At 38.9% G+C, this 23158-nt stretch overlaps 1 protein-coding gene across 1 annotated transcript in view; it reads right to left on the bottom strand.

The window, feature by feature from the left end:
* LOC144719448 (transmembrane protein 132E-like) overlaps positions 1-23158 on the bottom strand; it is a 150550-nt gene that overhangs the window by 23439 nt on the left and 103953 nt on the right. Inside the window, exons 4-7 of the mRNA XM_078595363.1 lie at positions 17186-17378; positions 7453-7596; positions 4837-5042; positions 125-389 (exon numbers count right to left, since the gene is read on the bottom strand). Coding sequence (XP_078451489.1) covers positions 125-389; positions 4837-5042; positions 7453-7596; positions 17186-17378 — 808 coding nt within the window. The remainder of the gene's footprint in view (positions 1-124; positions 390-4836; positions 5043-7452; positions 7597-17185; positions 17379-23158) is intronic.

Genomic DNA, 23158 nt, shown 5'->3' with positions numbered 1-23158 from the left:
TTCATCTTCCATAATATGGTATTCTTAAAAAATCTTCATCTTCTACAATAGCATTCCTGACATTGACATGTGTACAGGCACGCGGTTGATAATGTGGCTTCACTTTTGAAAATGCAGCGCAAACCTTAAGGTTGGTGGTTCCAGTTTCTTGCCCAATCACGACTGTTCCACCGCGGAGGTGAACGACCTTCGTATCTTCAGCCTCTATTTGCCTCTTTACCAGTTCGGTCACATCCATGAACCACTCTGGTCCGAGTAACGTTGTGATCTGATCCGTTCCATTGTGGCCGCTGGCGCATAGCTGTGTCCAAACGTGCAGCAAGGCATGCTGGACCTGCAGGGTGCAGCCTTTTATTTTCAATTCACTGTCTTCGTTCCCTTTACCTTCCCTAAGGAGAGAGAGAGAGAGTTTTTTGAGAAATAGATAAAGTACAATACACGAGTGTGTTTTCACAAGATATATATTTTACATCTCCCGCAACCTTGTTAAATGCTGCCTTACATGTCGACTATCAATTTATTCCGTTTTCGTTACAGAATCGTTGATCACATGTTCATGAAAGTGATAACTCATTAAAAATGTGTTATTATACAATTGGGTAGTAAAATTTGGTCTTATAATCTTAAAAATAACTTTCGCACGTTTTCTGTGTTCTTTGGTTATATTACTAAAACCGTACTATGTTATATTAGATATAGTCTTGCCATCCGTGGAATAAAACCATGTTATGAATTGTAAAAAATAATTTCACTAACATAATGTCCGTTGAAATAAAATGTACAAACTTGAAGCATGGTAAGAATCGTCACACTACTGTTGTTCATTAAAACTGTCTTGTTAATACCGAAACTTTGAATTGAAACATACCTTTACAAAAATAATAAATACTTATTCTTACATCAATGAGACTGGCTGATTAAAACCTTTCATGTAATTTGTTTTATACTCTCCAAAACTCATTAAGCATGGAGACACTTTAACTTTTAGATTTATTTGCTAATCAAACGTATGATGCCCTGATGTTTTTAAACATCGTAACTCCCTTAAAGTTATTATGGGTGGTTTCATGTCAGCATAAATTTTAGTTAATTTAAAATGTCATTAAATGGCAATTATTTTTTTCATATAAATACCACAATTTTCAATTTAGATATCAAAGTATATTTACTGGGAAAAAATGCCCATCAAAAAACCCACTTTCAAACATGACAGGTGCCATGGAGAGTGACACATCTGGTTTCAGCATTTGAACGAAATCCTTTAAAGGATATTATGTATTGTCAGTTTAACACGAATATTATCCAGTTTAACACGAATATTATCCATAATGGAGGTTTTTTGGGTTAGATCACGTAAATATAAATGTCGTCAAACCCTTGTAATGTATTACTACATTAACCCTCCACCCCCCCCCATGATCCCCGCACCTAATTGGCTCACAGTGATGACATCACATTTACATCCTCTATTTAAGACTGAACCAGAAGGATTCTACTACAATTCTGGCTGCCGCCTGATGAGGCTGGATGTAATTACCGGCGAAACGTCATACTCGTATTGTAAATGTTGTGGGTTTCCTCTCCAACACATCGGTGTGCTGAACTAGTAACTAAATGGCATGTTTTCTTTACGTGAAAAACCTTACGAATTGGCTGTGTCGGGTGGTGGCGAGTTTAACGACACATTTATGCAATTGTCGGAGGATAAGCTCTGCAAATGGAATTCAAACAGTCCCGTGAATGCTTTGCAAAGACTACTATGTTCAGTACAAATGTAAATAAATGTAATGCACATCAGAATCATCATTGTAACGTATTCAGCACGTAAGTGAGCAAGTTTAAAAGGCCCATTCTTTTCACAAGTTAGCATTACTACTTATTTGTGAGACATGCTTTATGATTTGTTGAACATTTCTCATCAGTGTCTTCATTCATCGAATCTGAGCTGTGTGAATTTACATATTATTCAGGGGATAAACTGTTGTTTGCTATGTGCCATACACAACACTTCTAATTACAAGATTTAACACGAAATATATACTATATTTACGTGCATTTACACCATATAATTAGCGATTATAGGAGCATTGTGTGTTCAGATTGTTTAGACTGCCGATGCAAAGTTTAAAGGAAATTATGACTATGGCTAGTTATAATGCAGATATCCTTCACGGTTATGCACAGGAAATGGTATTAATTTGTCCGTGAACTATTTTGATATTTGGTACAAAGAACATTCAGTGTTGCTCTGGAAGTGTTCATTTAAATTATTAATCATCTGAAGCCTTTTGGCGCTCCACTTCTGGGTGCAACTGTGTTGGTCATGGATGTTGTTTTATACCATTCGTCACCACACTGGTCAGTGCGGCAGATTGGTGAAGGGGGACAGGTGGGAGAGATGGGAGGCCTGGTGGGTGACAGGGACTGGTTCAGACATAATTTCGATTCTCATCTGTCACTGCCCTTAGGAAACGAAATCACTGCACCTCTACTACCTACCTATGTCATTTTTATGACTATCTTATTTACCGTCTTTACTAAATTGTGCAAAAGTGAAAACGTTATGAACATACTATCATGCACGAGCATGGGGTGTAAGGGTTGTAAAGGGATTGCAGCTTGCATTGCCTTCCCTGTGCGTTTACTTGCGCGAGGCACGCCACTATAAACCTCGATGTAAAATTGGGTGCAGAGTGTCCAGCTCTGAATAGCAAAACGTTTCGGTGCATTCGAAAGACAACCATTCCACATGCCAAACACTGCACTTACCGCACTTACAATCAACCAACCAACGCACTGTGTCCTACAAGACGTGATTGAAACCCCCTGTGCTCTGAGATACACAACAATGACTCACGCTGATTAAATGGCGGTACAGTTCTACTTAGTTCCTCTGAAGCCCAATGCACTCAGTTCCACTGATGTTCTGAAGCCCAAAGGGACTCTTTGTGTAGCTCTATGCCACGTAATCACAGCGCACGTGATTTAATTGCCTGGACTATTTATTTCCCTCAAGTTATTGTTCCACTGTGAAAACTTGTGGTGGAAGTCACTGGGAAGTAATCTTTGGTGAATTTGGGGTCTTTGATAAAAACCGACTTCCATGAATTTCCATTTCGTAGTTTTTTCTCCAGATTTCTCTGGGATTTTTAATAAAATATATTTCTCAATTGCTCATTTAACATAGTGGGGGTTTCAAATACTTTATCTGTAAAATCTAGAGAGTTTTCCCGTTGCTGTGAAATGTGTTAATTCTTCTTAGATATAAAGTAAATATAACTGAATGTTCACTTTTTGTAACATTCAGGTCATAGACCTTTGTCAATCACCGTTTGCATCTTCACTCCCTGCTGACCTCTCTCACTCACCCACCTGGCACATCTTTCTCTTGACTCAAAATGTTTCCATCACCATAATCTTCTTCCCTGTCAATAACGATGCCAAACATTCTTTTTCTCGGGGTGGCATGATGCATCAATTCCAATTAATCTATGAATGTCCTATTATTAAGCTCACAATACACACATTAAATAATGTGTGGACGAATCTTCGTTTTTCAATTCATAGTTTGTGTTTGTAATCCCAGCGACTAATTGAGATTCTGCCATGTATTACAGACATGTTAGGAAAACATGTTCTCGAATCAGGTCTCAGCAATGTATTGAGTTGTTATGATTCGTGAGGAGTGGCGGGGGGGATGAGCAGGGGAATTAATTACTATAATAGCCCAGAAATGTGTGTAACGCGCGTGACGTCACTCCACATGCTGCACCCCGCCCGCCCCCCCGTCATTAATAATAAAATAATCATGAGCGGGTGGATTTTTACACTCACGCGGAAGGTCGAGCGGAAATCTTTTTTTAACGCAAATTCGCTTTAAATTTGACGTTTCTTTATTGAAATGTAATCAAATCAATATTTCTACGCAGCAACAAAGTGTACTTGGTGTCTTTATTCATTTCTTCAGCACTTGAAACAAAAGGTAAGTCTAATTTTTGCTTCTAAATTATGATAAAAGTAGCCTATAGCCGTTAATCTGAAATATTCAATCGAAAATAATGACCCGCTCATGATTATGAATGAGGGGGTGGGGCCGGGGTCCACATGAGTGACGTCATCTGCTCATGATTATTAATGAGGGAGTTTGTGTCCCGTGTGTGACGTCACTACAGATGCCGCACCCCTCCCCCTCATTAAGAAGGTCAAGCGGAAATATATTTTTCGCAAATTCGCTTTATATTTAACGTTTCTTTATTGAAGGTGAATCTAATAAATCATTCTACGCAGCAACAAAGTGGATTTGGGGTCTTTATTTTTTTCTTCAGCACTTGAGACAAAAGATAAGTCTAATTTATGCTTCTACATTTTGGTTAAGTTGATATTTCTCGGTGATTTTCCAGATATTGTATTGCAATCCAATTCATTTGAACCCCAGCGACCGAAAGCAGAAGAGAATAAATTATCAGAGCAGTGAATTAGAACAAATTGAAGGTCAGTTATATACAATGCTACAGTGAAATGCAGTGAAGTGTTGTTTTATGACATCCTTTCGTGAAATATTCACTGCCATTCAATTTACACAAGATACAATTATACTCTGCTCATTTTTTCCGTAAATATTACAGCTTCCGTCCTAGGACGGGCAAATAAGCTAGTTATTCCATATTTACACAATTCCATTTACAAAACATTATCACCGTCCATCCTTCCATGCTGATGTTACTGTCTCTCTCTCTCTGGTGTTAGTCTCTCTGCTCTACTGCTTAACACATGTAATGACACACAACACGATTTCCTTGTTTGGGGGGGGGGCCTGGCAATTCTTAATTAGTTTACCTTTTATCGTAAAGAATAGGCACCCGCCAATTCTTGATGGGGCTCAGCTGGCCGTCGGAGAGCTCTATGTGAAGAGGCAGCTTGGGCAGCCAGACGGTCAGGTCCAGGGAGGTGCGCAGGTGTTCATAGCTCACTTGGAGACGAGCCCTTACAGAGCCCCTGCTCTCGTTTCCTTGCACGTACGCAGACTGGCAGGCCGAGGAAACCTACAATGCAATACGAATTATTGTACGTCTCTAGAAGAAGGCTGATGGGTGAAAAACTAATTTCCCCGGATGAGTTTTTTTTAAGTCGTAGCATAAAGGGGAGCCCACAGCTGCACGATTTCAATGCGCATTGTGTGTTGAAAAAAAAGTCAATAAGCATTGTACATTTGTATTTCTGTTCTTTTGCTAGATGCTGATTGACACTGACAAAGTGCAAATAATTGAATTTTTTTCTACGGGGACCTGAATAGGATAGCGAGGTAATTTAGTTTATTTGATTGGATATGGAGGTAAAATAAAAATAAAATAAAAATCACGACGTTTCGGAGGCAACACAAGCTTCCGTCTTCAGGTGGAACCGTCACAGCACGACTGCTTGATGCAGCTTGATGCAGCAGTCGTGCTGTGACGGTTCCACCTGAAGACGGAAGCTTGTGTTGCCTCCGAAACGTCGTGATTTTTATTTTATTTTTATTTTACTTTTATTAATTTTATTTTTTTATCTACGTGACTTTACCGAAAAAACCTAAGAATATGAATCCTTGTAGTCACGAAAGCTTCAAATCTAGAATGGATATGGAGGCTTTTATATTTGTGTCAATAATAACAGATTAAAGGTGCAGCCCTGCAATTACTTACACCACTGTCGGTGGAAGGGCCACGACTAGAGGGAGCTCTAGATCACCCCTCTTGAGAGTATTTTGGCCTACTCTTTCATGCTGGTCACTTATTGGAAGATGTGGTAGTATCCACACTCTTAACCCACCAAAATGGACCTGCTGATCAAATAATTGCATCATATCCGAATTAATACATCATTGAAAAATAGCACCTGCGGTGTTGATAACTTCGAAATAAAATGCACCATAAATGTATAGTGCGACCCTTATAACAAAAATAAAAACACTATCTTGCATACATTTACACTAACAATACGTTGTCAACCACATTATGCTTTTCGTGAGGATGTGTATAAGTTGTTTTCAACCTAGAATTAGCATGTACTTGGCCTTTCGGATGTAGCAAATTATTTCCAATATTTCCTTTCTTGCAGTCTATCAACAAAACGTGAAGCGCTTTGAAGAGTCTCGTCATCTGACATGCCATGTGAGATGTACTTTGAGTAATAATTGGGTAGGGCATATAGAATGGAGAGACCTTGTGAAGTACTATTATTTGCTTTAGACATGCCAATCGCAGCACGTTAAACTTGTTTTTTAAATATATACTTGTTATAAAACACAATATCAAAGGAAGCATGTAGAGTTATGGAGATTTTATTTATTTTTTCGTAAAAAAAACCTTTTCAAGTCTCGCATAAGACTTTGTGACACAATAGCTCCAATTAAAATGTACTGCCTATGATAAGGGAATGTGCCCTTAGTGACTCCATGTTTGATCCAGAAAAAATGCAGCAAGATCTGGAAGAATCTGTCCACCACAGGAGGGCCACGTGCGAGCTTAATTAATAGTTGATGGGACTCCACGCTTCAGGCCTTACTGTCTTTATTTATACAAGCTGGCACGTAATTAGCAAGTAGTCCCCTGCAATGTTAATTAAACCACACAAAGACAGCGGTCAATGGGTCACTCTGACTATGGGTGCAATAAATGAAAAGCCTAGGGGTCTTTCAAGTGCTATATTTTCTTGAAGATCTAAACGGGGGAATAACACACATTTAGCAAATGCATCGCAGAAGACATTAAAATAAAATGTGGCTTTGATCTTTGAGGAACAGCTTAAAAATATAATCTGATACGAATAAAAAAATGGTGCCTATGGATATATAATTATTCGAATGGTTCGGAACATAGTGTTAATTTATATAGTTAAACACGTAAACATTTAATAAAAAGTAAACATAAAAACGTAGATTAAAAAAAACTAAACTTACTTTTTTTGGCAGGTAAAGCCCACTGAGCTAATAGCTCTTTTTCAGAGGCGACCTTTTCACAAATGACAGCTCATCGAAGTAGCTTATCACATGCAGCAATGTATAGTAACCAAATACTCTACACGAATTAATCAAAAAATGGAAGAAAAAACCGGATGACCCAGAGAAAAATCCCAGCGACCACAGGGAGAGAGAACCAAATATACAGACATCCGGGTCAGGATCGAACCCAGTAACCTCCTTCGTACCAGGTGAGGGAGATAACATCTCACCATTTTACCGTTTATTTACGAATTATAAATTGTGATGGGTTCATTTTGAATACGTTGATCGTTTGTCTGACAGTACAACCAATACTAAGGTGAGTTTGCACTGCTGACGGATTTATTTCTATTAACAGGTAAATTATAAAACACGAGGTCTGTTTTTTTTTTTGCAACTACCAGTCACTGAGGCTCTTCAAAAGCATAGGAGTGCGACTATGATTTCACGTGAAAGCGTAAATGATACTGTACCTTGATGACATGTTCGTCCTCCGACTGGCAGTGAGAGCGCTGCGTCACGTCTGACAAGGTGCCATTTGCTTCTAGCATGATGACTCTGAGAGGGATGTTCACTGGCCTGCCGGTCAGCACGGCCGTGTTCACCAACTCGTGGGACTGTCAAGGGAAGGCACCGTGAACAGAGAATAGGTTATACCGCACACAATGCGTATGGGAGGAACAATACGCAGTGCTTTTTACGTAAATAATAATATTAATTATGTTAATGCATATGCCGTGTGGGTTATGTTGCTCAAAGCATAACGTGTTATGATTTAGAGCCGTTTGTCAATCCACTGATGGCTGAAGACCTCCACTGGGCTCAGCACTTGATCATAATTCACCAGGGATGTTGTGGCTGGGAATCAACACTCGGGTCACCAGGCTCACAGAGCAGTGTGCTAACCACTCCACTGCCAACGTGCCCACACATGCTTCATGGGTACGTTTGTCATGAGTATTCCTCTATATTCGTATGTAACATGGTAGCGATGCCTGACTTTAAATGTAACGTCTAACTGCTCTTCATTTTGGCACTAAAAGCCAATATCTTGACGGGCCCTTAAGACAGCCGATCACCATAAACACTTGGTGGGAAAAAGCAGCAATGTTCACTACATATATAACCTTGATAAATTACAATTATTGTTTGATCTGGTCATTATCATGAGCATCTTTCCAGAAATCAGTCGGCATATATAAGAATAAATCTTCCCCTGTGATTGAAATGGAAATGATATAATCCATGTATATGAACGGCAATGTGAAATTGGTCCTTGACAAAGAGGACAGATTGGAAACTAGCCACTACACAAAAATGTGTCATGAACGAAAAATCAAATAGTGTAACACTGCACTGCGAATGAAACACACTTCAAGGACATCTTGCTGAACATTAAGTGGCTAAATTGGAACTTGGCCTAGCACATGGCCTGAAGGGTAAACTACAGATGGACAATGAGAGATACTAACTGGTAACCAATAGAAGGGTATTGTTAAATCACAATGTTAAAGTGATGGGTCCAAGACATTTGCAGGAGTTAGTGGTCAAGAGTAGCAAAAAGTTTGAGGGTTAGAGGGAAGGAGAGTTGGAAGAGACATTCTCCCTGCAGTAGATTGCGAATTGCTAATGGATGTTATAAACACCGATGCCTTGTTATAATTTAATAAACAGGAATATAGGCAATGTATTTAAGGGAAAACTGAAGTTCCATTATTCTGGGAAAACTGACATCAATCTTAATTTTAGAACTTTCGTGACTGCAGGAATTATTATTTGTTTCTTTCGGTTAAGTCACGTCTAAAGATAAAATAATAAATTAAATTAAATAATAGAATACGACGTTTCGATTGCAACACAAGCAATCATCATCAGACATTCCATTATACCTGATGATGATTGCTTGTGTTGCAATCGAAACGTCGTATTCTATTATTTAATTTAATTTATTATTTTATCTTTAGACGTGACTTAACCGAAAGAAACAAATAATAAAACTGACATCCATTGACATTGCAAATGGGGAGAGTAATACAGTACTTGATTTTCACATTTTAATCATCATGTAATCATCCAATAATAAACACTTCAACATTTCAGAGTTGTATGACATACAGGCATAGGCTTCATTCAGTAAAGTTGAATGTACAACTTAACCAAGGCTTTCTGTGATTGCAATTTTAATCCAAAACTTAATTGTCTCTCATCAACTTTGCACCAACCATAAGCTATGTAAACTGTGACTGGATACAATTACAAACGCCTTAGATAATTCTACGTAATGATAATGTGCAATTATAATTAGTGCAATTATATATCTGGCCAGCTGGCACAGTGGGTAGATCATGCAGGTCATTTAAATTATTGTGAGTTCAAATTCCAGTCAGAAATTAACTTAGCCCATCATCCCCGCAGGGTAATAAAACAAGTATCATTGTGGGAAGTCAACAGTGGTATTCTATAGAAATACTTGCCCCTGCCATAGGAACGTCTAATTTCATCCATTAGTTCAAGGCTGTAAATGGAAGATGAGGGTCACTCAGCACCCATTTAATCAGGAAACCAATTTCACTTCTTAGAGTCATTCTCACTTGAATATCTCTTGGAATATGCTAAACGTATGATCTTTACATTTAATGAGTTTTATACTGGTCCGAGAGCACGTCTACCGAAGATATGGAGCAATGAAATCAGCTCGTGCGGGAGGTCGGTGGATTAATAATCAGAGGATAGTGAGATATTCTGTTGGATTGGGGAGGCCTTCTTCCAACAGTGGATAGCTGATGATTGTGAGTCGCATACAAAACTCGTTGAGGTAAATATTGATTAGATTTCTTGAAGGCATTTCCATTTTTGCTCGTTTCCTTGGATGTGAGGGTTATAAAACAGTGCAGACACATGTCCAGTTTTTATTAACAACTTCGTTTAACTCACGGGTCGAGAAGTACGTCAATGATGTGGTGCCTGCTCCCACATCGACGCTTACTTGAATTAATTGATTACTTTATGAATGAATCTTCAATGTACAATTTTTTGTTTGTGTGGAGTGAGGGTGCCCGTAAACTCGTTCACAAGAAGCAGGCGCGCCTGAAGCACGTGGCGCCTGAAACACGTGAAGCCTGCTTCTTGGGCGAGGCGATTCGAGAGTTTTGGGGACCACGGCTTTTTGACCTACACACAAATATATATAAAACAGGACCCTGCGGGTGGGCTGGTAGGAACGAATAACCAAAGAATATAAACATAATGTATTATTACACTTGTTAAGCCAGGAAAGCCCCACTGAGTCAAAAGGTTTTTGTAGGGTCCTGCCAAGTGTTTGCAGTAGGGGTCGATGTTGATACACGGACGGACGGACGGACGATATAATCTATTGGTGGTCTGGTCCACTTCGTTCCTACCAGTATAACTAGCTTTAACTACCCGGCTTCGCCCGGGACTTGGATTCACCACGCCCGGCCGCCTTTGTCTTCCCAGTGGCGATGTTCACACCACACCAGTTAATTGTTTGAGGCTGAGTCAACCTAGGGGAGGCCTAGGACCGGTTCAAATAATCGTCACTGGCGGTGGCCGTGAGCGGGAATCGAACTATTGTCGCCGGGTTCGAAGCGCAGCGCACATGCGCGGGTCACGTGACAGATTTGACGTCACAGCTCACTTGCCGTGCAAAAAAATATATGGATTATTGAGCTCCCCTATCCAAAACAAATTATAATAAAGTGTATTTTTATAATGTTTGCATGGTGTACAGTCTGGAAAGTACCCACATGGCAAATTTCCAGTTTATTGCATGTCGGGAAGTACGCTAAAAAATTTGAACAGACACAAATATTCACAACTTTGCCTTTTATATACTGTATATGGAGATAAGGCGTCCTTAAAAAAAATGTGAATTGCTTTAAAGTAGCGGATTAATTGATTGATGTCGATTTTGATACAGGCATGCATTGTCACCGGATCTGAGTACGTGTGACAAATTTGGAATTGATTGGTCAACAGGAAGTAAACTAAATTTTGATTACAAGATTTGACCACGACACGGGAATCACGTTAAGTAAAACCGCTGAAGAAAAACGAATTTGCACTTGTTATTCAACTGCACAAACACTCACGAGTACGCACACAGAAGTTCACACACTCGTGGTCTGACACGAGCAAGGCGGTAAGTGGAAGTTATATTCAAATAAATAATACCAACAAAGTTTCGTGTTGTTTTTTTGTAACAGCTGAACGAAGAAATTGATAATCAGCTTCCTTAAACTCAAGCACATGTTTAATATCACCGAGTAATGTGGTGGCACTCATATTCACTGGTGGCTCTCAGCAAGAACAGTGGCTCTCAGCAAGGACAGTCACCAATGAATATTCACACAGTGCCCCTCATTTCATTGATCCAAGAAAGATGATGGGCTGAGTCAACTCTAAAACAGTATTTAAATTCACACCCTTCGAAGCATAACATTTAATAACGTAGTACATTTGCTATTTGCGCCATTTTTATACCGCAAGCTTTTACAGATGGATGTCGTCTGCCGGTAGAGGGTGAAGTTGTGATGTGGATTTACAAAATCAAGCGATTTGTCGGTAACATTTCAAATTTGGCATACTTTAAATTTATAATTTCATTTATTAGATATAGCCCTATGAGCCATGCGGCTCTTGACTCAACAAACAAAAACATGAACGAAGAAAATCTTAAAGTGACGACGCGCAACAGAAACACCCAGGAAAAAAACAGAAAAATCTACTTGAACCATGACACCGGCAGACATGGCCTATTATTTTTCAAATGATGTCATGGCATCTTTATCATCCACTTGGTAAATGCACCCACAGAAAACCACGAACATCTGCAACAAGTAGCGCGAACGCGGTTACTGATCGTCCACGTGACCACTTTGACAAATGCACGCCAGTCCTGATTGTGGAATACAGATGGAAAAAAAAACTTGACAGCACTGCGCATTATCGATGCGTTCTTGGAACTTGACTCGTGAGTGAATGTATGTCTAAATAGTGTCCACTCAAACATCACCGCATGCAGTCATTAACGTGTCAGCCTATGATCGTGCCTCCATTTACCGCAGTTCTACAGCCTCCGACACCACTTCTCCCCCTCCCCCACTCCTAAACCATAACAGTAAATCCGATCTCATCTACATATTTCCCCTGAACCTTCTCTGGCTGCCACTTACCCTCCCTCCTTGCCCACACCCCATCTCTCTTCTTTCTTTTTCTTGAAACGAGTGACCTTTAAACTCGGTGACTGATGATAAAAGGGTAGTAAATTAAATTCTGTTTGCACTACCGTTGGTGTTATAATTCTGCATTTTACGCTTCCGTTGCCTTTATTTAATTCTGATGATCTATTACTTTTAAGATATATATTTGCTTTAGGCTGAGATTCCCTTGCAAAGGAATCCAGGCCATCCAAAGGGAATGTTATACAGTATTTTGCACCCATGACATTTACCACGTCCGTACTTTTCTGAAACTAAATTAGGTTAATCGTGATTCAACAAATATTTGAGGATGGAGAATAACCACAGGCTATAATGCACTTGTAACTAAATTGTACTGAAGTGTGTTGAGATTATGATGGGTTTTCTTCTTCAAATGAATGTCCACATCTTTGTTGAACACTTGAAAACATTTGACTTTGAGATCACTTACTGATAATATTTAAATCACATTTAATTCCTGAGAGTGACTTTAAACAAAAAGTGACGCTTGGACTAACTTTATTTTTGCAATTCATAACTTGTGACAGTGCAATATCCTCTGGTAACATTATTGCAAGATTGAAGAGACCTTGTATGAAAATTCTACCAACTACATAAATTCCAATGCATGATAATACACACTCTGTAGTCAATTCAACAACGGATATTTTACATTAATTACAAAAGTCGAGGAAATATACTTCTCAATGTAAACCTGATGTGTCTCACTAGTAGTGCATTTAAAATGTTAACGTTATCAAATGTGTTCCCTTTCAGAGTAAATATGTTTATCTCGGCTGAATTAACTTTTGATTTAAAACAAATGATGAAAGATGCTGTACGCCAGAGAAACAAATTAAAAGCAAAATACAATTGCACAGTAGTGTTCAGGAATGGCCCTTAGCAATACCTACATCAAGATATGGATATAAACACCAGCTAGCGTATACAACAATACCCCGATTTATGCCCCCCCCCTCTTACGCCGTTTGCAAATACGTCATCAATTTATTAATACCTCTACCCGATTTGCATCACCTCAACTCACACTCATGTAGCGGACAGCATCCATCTGTCCTTTCTCGTATCCGCCGCCTCTCAGCCTTCGCCTCCACCTACCCACGAATGCACCCCCGATGTAAACCAGGGGGTATTACTGTTTTACATTTGTCACACTTGGACCTTGGATGGCTAAACAACAGGGATATATTTTCTTGGTTCTTTCGGTAAAGTCACGTAGAAGGGAAACAATAAAATTATAAACATATAAAACAATTAAATAATACAAATATAAAACAATTACATTTAATTGTTTTATATGCTTATTATTTTAATAATACAAATATAAAACATTACATTTAATTGTTTTATATTTGTATTATTGTATTATTTCCCTTCTACGTGCCTTTACCAAAAGAACCAAGAATATGAATCCCTGCAGTCACGAAAGCTTTAAATCAAAATTTAACAGGGATATGTTTAAAAATATATATTATTTGTCATATAGTCTGGAATACAAAAACAACTTCAATCCGCGAGTATTACATATTCATATTGAGACTTACGTGGGATGAGGGACACAAATTAGAGAAACAATGAGGGCCATACAATGTCAATTAGTGAATCTGGCATACAGTTCTACGCATGAATGCACGCACACTCAGACATGCACAAACACATGCGGTGCTCACAAGTGAGGACACATCACGTCAATGTTAGGATGGATGATGAAACGTCTTGGTCTTCGTAAGTCCCAAGGAAAACTTAAAGGCACCGTTATGATTTGTAAAATGCATGGCATGGTGTAAGAGCATACATAGCCTCTATCTTTAGAGTGTCATCTTTGAATGAAGACTGTAAAAGTTCGTGAAAAGTAATCAAACTTGTTCCTGCATTCCTCTCTGCCTCTATCCGTTATTTTGATCTATTTTTAATTCATGTGCTGCTTCCTTTATCACATGTATTGTCGCTCTTTGTTTTGCTCACAATCCGAGCGTAAGTTGCAGAGTCATCATTTTCATGTGGTTGCTTGTACGTGCAAAATAAAAGTAATTTTCGCAAAGTGTTTCAGTCGCTACAAAAGTATTTTCAGTTTTATGAATTTCCACAGGAATTGCACTACCTCCATTGAAACATAAAAACTCGACTTTAAATGTATTCAATCAAAACACATTTCTGCCAGCACCTAGTTGCCCACGTAAAATGATGTAAGTCTAAATTTTCTGAATTTTTTTCATATGCAGTGTGACATTTTAAATGTGGGCATCGGCCATCACGGTGAAGACATTTATGTTCTGCCGGTTCTCTGTTGTACTGTGAAAAAAGTGGTTTGGATATGCCCCTCTAATTCCCATTATATTTACAAGACAAATGCTGTGGCAGCCAGACGCCAGGAAAAAAAAAATATGTACATTACAGCATGCATGCCTGAATATTAATGCTATCATATTCTTGGTTCATTCGGTAAAGTCACGTAGATAGAAAAGTAAATAAAAATGACGTAATAAAATTAAGTAAGATAAAATAAATAAATGAAACTAATAAATTGAAAATAAAAGCAAAAAACCCACGACGTTTCGATCGCAACACAAGCGATCTTCATCAGGCGGAGACAAAAGAGGGGCAAGCCTCCAAATGCAACTGCTTATAAGGGCTTTCAAAGTGGGCGGGGCAGCCAGCGCAAATGTAGGTGACAATGGGGGGAGGGAGGGGGCAGAGACAGGGGGAGAGAGAAGGGGGGGGATCAGAGACAGGGGGAGAGAGAGGGGGGGCTGAAAGGCGAGGGCGCAGTCCAAGTGTGTTAGATAATGGGGGGAGGAAGAGGGTAGAGATCGGGGAGAGAGAGGGGGGTAGAGATGGGGGGGGGGGGGGCATTGCACCTCGCTACACCCATCCACACTGCTGATGGTAGAGGTTGACAAGAAAACACAAATAAAGTCATGACCCGAAGTGGTTGATGACATATTTCCAATGATTGCTGAGTTTAAAACCGTCATCTCGGTTAAAATTGTGTCTGTGTCTGTATATATGGATGGTTTCGTGAACAAATCTTTGTTGATAGCCAGTCAGCTTGTCAAGTACCATCGTCTTAGAGAAATCAATTTCGTGTGAGCCAGCCACATTAAAACAATGATCAGCCACGGCAGAAGTATTGGTCCTGCCGTGTTTCAGATCTGCCTTATGTTCACGAACACAGTCCGAGACATGTCGTTTAGTTTCCCCAATGTAACTGCTGCCGCAGATACAGCTTAGTTTGTAGACGCCGGGATATTGCATGTCAGGAATTGTGTCCTTCACAGATGGGATCAGATCACGAATTTGATGCACTGTGTTAAATCGGACCTGAATCTTGTGTTTGTTCAAGATTTTGGAAATCCTTCTGGTTATCCCTGATATGTAAGGCAAGGTGATGGTTTTGATTGGATCTTCAGATGGCTCCTTCCTCACGGCTGGGGTGATGACTTTGCGGATTGTGTAGTCAGAATATCCATTCGCCTTGAGAGCCTGGTGTACGTGTTTGAGTTCACTGGCCAGGTGTTCATGGTCGGAGATACATTGAGCTCTATGGTGTAACGTTTTGATGAAGGAATTCTTCTGGGATGGATGGTGGTGGGAATCAGGTTTTAGGTAGGCGTGAATATGGGTAGAGTGGCTCAATGAGCCATCTGGTCTCTTTTTGATTAAGACTTCCAAGAAAGGTAGCATGCCATCCTTTTCTACCTCCATGGTGAATTTGATTGTTGGGTGTTTGGAATTGATGTGGTTGAGGAATTGTTTCAGAGCCGGTCGGCCATGTGGCCAGATGCCAAACGTGTCATCCACGTATCTCTTCCAAGAGGACGGGCGTAGAGTGGAAGCCTGGATGGCGTCCATCTCAAAATTTTCTAGGAAAATGTTGGCCACAACCGGAGATAAGCGAGAACCCATTGGGGTGCCTTCAGCTTCTTTGTAGAATGTTCCATTGTAGAATGTTTCTTTTATCTTATTTAATTTTATTATCTGTTATTTTAATTTTATTTTCTATCTACGTGACTTTACTGAAAGAACCAAAGAGTAATTCCTGCAGTCACGAAAGCTTCAAATCATAGTAGCTAATTTTAGGAAATTCGGTGGGGATTTTTTTGTGACTGCATTAGTAGCACCAAGGCCCTTAGGCCCTGATAAAGTAAACAAACATGCCTACATAATTATTTTCTGCACAATGTAAAAAAGTACATTTCAATTACTTCCAGAAAATGGCTCGAGCCTTGACTTTTTAAAAGCCTTTCAGCTACAATGCCCATGCGTTACGTTTTCATGTAATGTTTAACAGATACAATATATGAACAGCAACAAAAATCACTAAGAAATTAACTGTGTACCATTGAATAATAAGAAATTTATTGCAATAAAAGTTTACCCAATAGCCGTATTTTTATTTTATTTCAATTTACAAACGTGTGTGTTTTATTGAATTTGAATGTGCTAAAACTTAACTCGTAATTAAACTAAATTTGTAAAAAAAAAAAGAGAAATCCATAATCGGTGAGGGCCACATAATGCTCGATTTCACAAGCTTACACAATTGCAACACTTTTCCCTGTGATATGCACCAACCCCCTTTCAAATTAGCTTGAGCGTCGAAATGCATTATATGCACACGAGCGCGCAGCCTCGAGTGTTTAGTATTTTGATGCAGACTCCTCAGGATGTCTTTTTTCAAAGATCAATGCTGGCTGGCTATTTGCGGTGTTGGTGATCAATGCATGGCTAAACAATCAAGGGAACCGAGTAGAGCCACTGCAACCACTTAGATAATAACACTAAAAACAACAGGCACGCACACAAGCACAATGGGTCATCTGGGGTCATTCGGTTAACAGTGCGAATGCTGTGTGAATTTTATAGCTGCACGATTTCCTGCGAGACAAAAAAACACACCCCCCCAAAAAAAACACACAGTCAGGCTGGTTTCAAGCAATTGTCGTTTCAAACGTTTTCACACCTTTGGGATTATCTTTATCGCAGTGATGTCTCTCTGAGTGACGGTCAGCTCCGTGATGATGCGGTCTTGATCCGGAATGGGACCCCTGTTGTCGTAATCGACTTGCCAGAGGATGCGTCGCGTCACCGATAGACTCGTCACGTTGTCCATCTCGAACAAAAATCGGGCAATCTCGAGAGCAGACTCTCCACCGCTGTGCAGAAAAACAAAAAGCGAGAGAGATGGGGGTGGGTGGGGGAGAGGTTAAACACGTGTCCTTATGATGCATGGCTTATAGACTATGATTGTAAATTCGTATTTTCAAAGTATTTAAAAATGCATTCTACACGACATGTTATGCTCCTTGGTGAACGTGCAGCCTTTGTGCTTATAATTATATGTTGACATTGTAATTTCTACATAATTTTTTAATAAAGCATTTCTGATAATATCGGCTGTGAATGCAACTGCATCTCAAGATGCTGTACAAACACAACAACAAAAACCACCATTCGACACCAAGTGGCGGTGATATCACCGCAGCGCGTGTGCCAAGCTATGTGCACTTTAAGGCCACGTGAAGTGTCGAACGCCCGTTGGCAGGTCAAGGAACAGATCCAGGTGCCATGTGTTGGTTGACTGAGATGACTGACCGATGCACCACCTGTGCCCCCTACTGTGCCAACTTTCTGTGTTTTATTCGCTCCGCTCGTTGTTGTGAGCGTCGCTTCTCTGCCCTCCGTTGCTGGAGGGCGACTGCCTCCAACTGCCCAGCAGCGTCCTTCACGAACCTCCTCCACAGAGGCCGATCTTGACACCGCTGGTACCAGTCATTGGCAAGTCCACTCAGCTCCACATCCTCTCGTGCTACATCACTCCATCTCTTCTCTAGCCCATGACGCGCTCGTTGAGACCCCTCTATCTGACCGAACAAAGGCTATTTGGGCTTGTGGTGGCTGGGCAGAAGAAAATGAAGGCATCAGGACTGGATTTTGAACGAAATTACTGTAGAGGCGACAAAAAATATATAAATGAGACAGTCAACACAAACGAGACATACAGCATACACAGGCACGGGAGCACAAGCAAGACACTCATGTCCATGGGATGGGCAGTACAGAGAGTACCGACGGTCAAGACTGAGCACAAATAATATCACGTGGGAAGAGGAGTACAAACAGGATAGAGAGTACACATGGGACCGGCAGAACAAATGAGACCGAAAGTACACCTGCTAATAAGAAATCATACTGAAAAAACTGGACAAACCGTGCAGACAGGAGATGGGTTTGTCCATGATTGTATTTACAGTTGGTTCTGAGAGTAGGAATTGCAAACAATTAAAAGATATCTGTAAAATCCCTTCCAAATATTAATCTACAGCATATCCATTCCAGTTGGCCATTGGTGCAGTAGTTAGCTCACTGCACTATGCACTTCGTAGCCTGAGTTTGATTCCCAGCCATGATCATCGGTGCAGACTGACCAGCATGAAGTATGGTCAAACAACTCCCACGACTGACATGGAATGAAGAGGTCTTCAAAGTGATGTAAATTATTATGATCTCATATTTATTGGCTAAAATGCATTGGATTATTTTAATGTATTGGTTTTACATATGTATGGTTTATTGTATGTTGAACTTCTTTCACACCATAAGTAGCCAAATGTGCTAATCAAAGGTGCTGTTTATTCATAATGTTATGGTTTTTAAATAGTTTTTGCTTCGCTTTTGATGCGTTTCGTTGAAGGCAATAAATTAGCTCTTTTAAAAAATCACATCTGGATCTCGGTAAAAGGTAAAACTATTCATGCCATTTTAATGAAACACAGATATTGTTCATCATTACAACATATACAATACAAATGATGTCAACATATTAACATTTGTAGTTAATGCCTTCCTGAATTTCTGGAAACAAGCAGTTAATTGTATTCTCAATTATAAATACTTGGGCTTGTATCTCGTTATTATAATGACAAATTTGTAGTCTATTAATTAAAACTGCACTTTGACTGTTGTGCATTTTTTCGTGTAAATTATCTACGCGATATTTTTTTAATGGATTTATATAGTAAACCCAGGGTTGATCACATCTCTCTCTCAAAAGTGTGTCCTGGAATCTAAATTTAACCTTGCTTAAAATGTGCAATAGCAGAATACATTCTTGATCATCATGTGGACAGTGATTATACATAAGAAAACAAATGATAAGCGAAGAATATTGTGTTAGGCTGTGTAGCATGGTCTATGGTTGATCGTTGCGCTGAGCCGAAAGGGCACTGTACCTTTAGTGTGTCATGCACGTCGCTTTAAGCACATGACATAATGGAGAGCATGTGAGTAACGTATAACCCTTTTTCAATCCACTGGAATATGAAGGCTTCCCCACACCTTACCAGTCATGAGTGTTGTTTGACCTTGGCATTGGTCAGTGTGGGTTGATGGAGAGGGGAGACCCAGGACGAATTTAAATATCACTCGCAACTGATTTCCTGTGGCCAGGAATCGAACTCAGGTTTGCCGGGTTCATAGCGAAATGTGCTAATAACCACTCCACCACAATAGGCGACAATATAAAATACAATCCCGCCATTCTCAATCCACCAAATGATGAAGGACTTCCACGCCATGTCGGTCCTTTTTTTACCATACCATCGGCATGCTGGTCAGTGCAGTTTGGTGACGGGGAGTAGGGCAGAACCATTTCTGATATCACTTGCCACTGATTTTTTGCTGTGACCAGGAATTGAACTTGGGTTGCCAATTTCATAGAGTAATGCATTGACCACTATACCACCACTTTGGGGAGCATACCCATGGTCAAAATGTTAAGCAGAAAAAGGAATGCCTAAATCAAACACAAGTGATTCTGCCCGAGTCTGCGGGTGCGTTCACCTTACCTCAATCACATTGACATCAAAGAGTGAGGTTGTGACAAAAAAGGAGATTGCTAAGAATATATATAGATGACAAGAAATCCACCAATTTTCTAGTATAGGTGTGACCATGTGAAATATAGTAGATAATAAAAAAAAATCATATCCTGCAGACTATCCAGCTGGAAGTGTGTAAGTTGCTTTCTGAAGTACTTATTTCGATACATGGCTGTGCATGTTTGGGCAATTTCCCTCATCATTGCTGTGGAGAGCATCTTGACAATTTTGTAAACATTGCAGGAATTGGAAAGCAAGCTGATGTGCATCTGTGTAATATCTCAGTTAAAGTGGCTATTTTTGTATATTGTTATTTTTCATGCATTTAAATTACACATTGTAATATTCTTTATTTCATGTGGTATACAGCACTGTTTTGTTTTATTAAATTGTAATGGATACAAACTTATTAATATATAGAGCATGAATAAATTAAGGTCATATTTTCTATTCAGGGTCTTTATTGATGACTGGTGCAGGAATCCATTAAACATGCATCAAAAGGGAAGCAATTGCTCACTTAAATTCATAAAAAGACACGGTAATGTATATTTATACTGTTAGAGTAATTCTGCCATAGATGTAGATAATCTTGGTAAAGCGTGTAAAAAACTTTTTTGTAAATATGAAACAACAACATCAATTATGAATGCTTGGAGTAATGTAAAAGTCAAAGTGTGCTCTGCTATGAATCTCAAACGTTTATGTTGGGGCGTGTACATTATCTAAACAGCTGATCAAGTGAGCATGTGTCCACGTAAAAAAACAACTTTGCTTTGAATTACAGTTGTGAAAAGCACCATCCTGTCTCATGTTTATATATATAGTTCACAAAAAACATCACTCTTGTTCTACTATACACATATTTGTATACTTGTAGCAAAGGAAATTTTTTGAAAAAGTTAACATTATAATTCCATCTCAACTATATATCTTTTAAACTAGATTCGAAGCTTTCGTGATGGCAGGAATTACTCTTTGGTTCTTTCGGTAAAGTCACATAGAAAGAAAATTAAATTATTTAATTTATTTTCTTTCTACGCGACTATATATCTTTTCTTTGTTTGTGACGCGATGTATAATTATTTTTTTTGTTAGATGCCAATATTTCATGTAAAATATATAAGCTCGGAATGCCCAGGTATGTCCTGTACAACCATAAACTTAACGATTTCTGTATTAAGTAATTTACATTGGTACATTGCTACAATGAATACTTTGTGTATAACGAGTTAACGTATATGTTTTGCACTTGTTACAAATGTGAATTTGCTTCAAACAAGTTTTGTTTGCAAAATATTATTCAAAGTGACTTTACCGGTACATGATTAAGTTTCTTCGCTTGGATGCAATACCAAATTAACTTTACTATCTTCTTAATGAAGTATGAAATTGATTTAAGCAAAATAACAACATAGCCATATTGAGAACACATCAACAGTATAACAATTAGTGAAAATAGAAATGTGGTTGCAAACGGTTGTTGTGAACATGCAACATTTCATTGTACTGTATAATTAATTATATCTTTATTGTAATCCACTGCTAGATGGGGTCCACTGTACATATTGTGTGAGTTGTAGGAGAAGTTTGACCATCTTCTACCATGATTGCCAGTGTCGGTTGGTAAAGGGGAGGCTCAAGATCAGTTCAGATATCACTAGCCAGGAATTTTAACTTAGATCACCAGTTCAGAGTGTAGCGCACTAACCACAGCGCCACCAATTTTACACTCATCATCAGCCATGGTCAGTCGACTGTTGGATGAAAGTATCTTCCCCAAGCCGCCAAGGTTGAAATCATTATCATCTTATTGTTGTTGCTAAGTTTATATATATATGTTAAAAAAACGTTTCTGCCAATTTCACGTTAATTTACAATTCAGTTAAATAGGGAAAGAGGCACTTAAATAGCAAAGCATCGTTGGCACATGCATTAACAAACAACTCTGCATTAGCATGATTCTTGAGCTTATTAAAGTGACATGTGCATTCTTTGCTGTATGTACATTCTCTTCATTAGCTGATTTGCAATGAAATAATTGGGACGAATTGTGTTCACTGAACTAAACAATGAACTCTTCAATGCATTTAATTAAAAACAGTATTTCTGCAAAAATAAACAAATATCATATTCCATTATGACCAACACATATTTGATAAATGTTTTTCTGACACGTGCATCTACATGAAACTAGACATCTTTTATATGATACTGCATTTTCAGTGACTGACAAAACACAAATAAATAAATAAACTCAACACATATGTCAATAACACTGCCCTAATAGGGAAAAGGTTAAATATATAACACGTGACATATTTGGGAAATAGAAGACAGATTTTCCCTCTATGTATAGTTTTGTTTTTGGGCAGTCTCATTCAGGAAAGTGATGAATGTCTCAAAATGCTATATTTTTTGGTTAAAACAAGACCCTGTAATGTTCATGCTTGAGCGGAGAAAGCCTTTTCTGTGTGCTGCTGTTCTTCCATGACTGTAGCAATTTAGAAAATGCTTTCATGAGCTCATTTTCTACGCTTTTTCACTACAGCTCTACTATATCAAGCATGAATTCAAAAGGATGGTGTCAGAGGAGTTAGAGTGAAGTACCTACTTTAAAAGATTAGCAGTACAGTAAAGTCAAAAATGCGTCAACATCACATCATTCGAAGCAAGAAGCGTGACCTTTAAACTGTTTATTGAAACGTTATTGAATTTATTGTCTTTAATAACTGTTCGTTTTATCTAAAAGAATACACTGTGTATTGCCATATAATATTAAAGTAATATTTGTTGATCAAATATTCAGTAGAATATTATGTAGATCGCTCTAGAAAACGAAACAAATGATATACCTTGGAAAAGCATACTTCTCATGTGAAACGGAGGTGGTTCCTGATGTCACACTTGAAGAAATAACCACTGCCATTCAGCATATAAAAGGGAGAATGTTCCAGGAATAGATGGAATAAATGTGGACATCGTCAGGAGCTCGACTGACTTTTGAGAGAAAGGCTTACACAGAAATGAATTGCCTCAATTGTGGAATGATGCCT

Source organism: Lampetra planeri, chromosome 6 (genome assembly GCF_965212315.1).
Source record: "Lampetra planeri chromosome 6, kcLamPlan1.2.h2, whole genome shotgun sequence".
NCBI classification, from domain to species: Eukaryota; Metazoa; Chordata; class Hyperoartia; order Petromyzontiformes; family Petromyzontidae; genus Lampetra; species Lampetra planeri.
The sequence above is the reverse complement of the archived record's forward strand: the minus strand, read 5'-3'. Positions and strand labels throughout refer to the sequence as shown.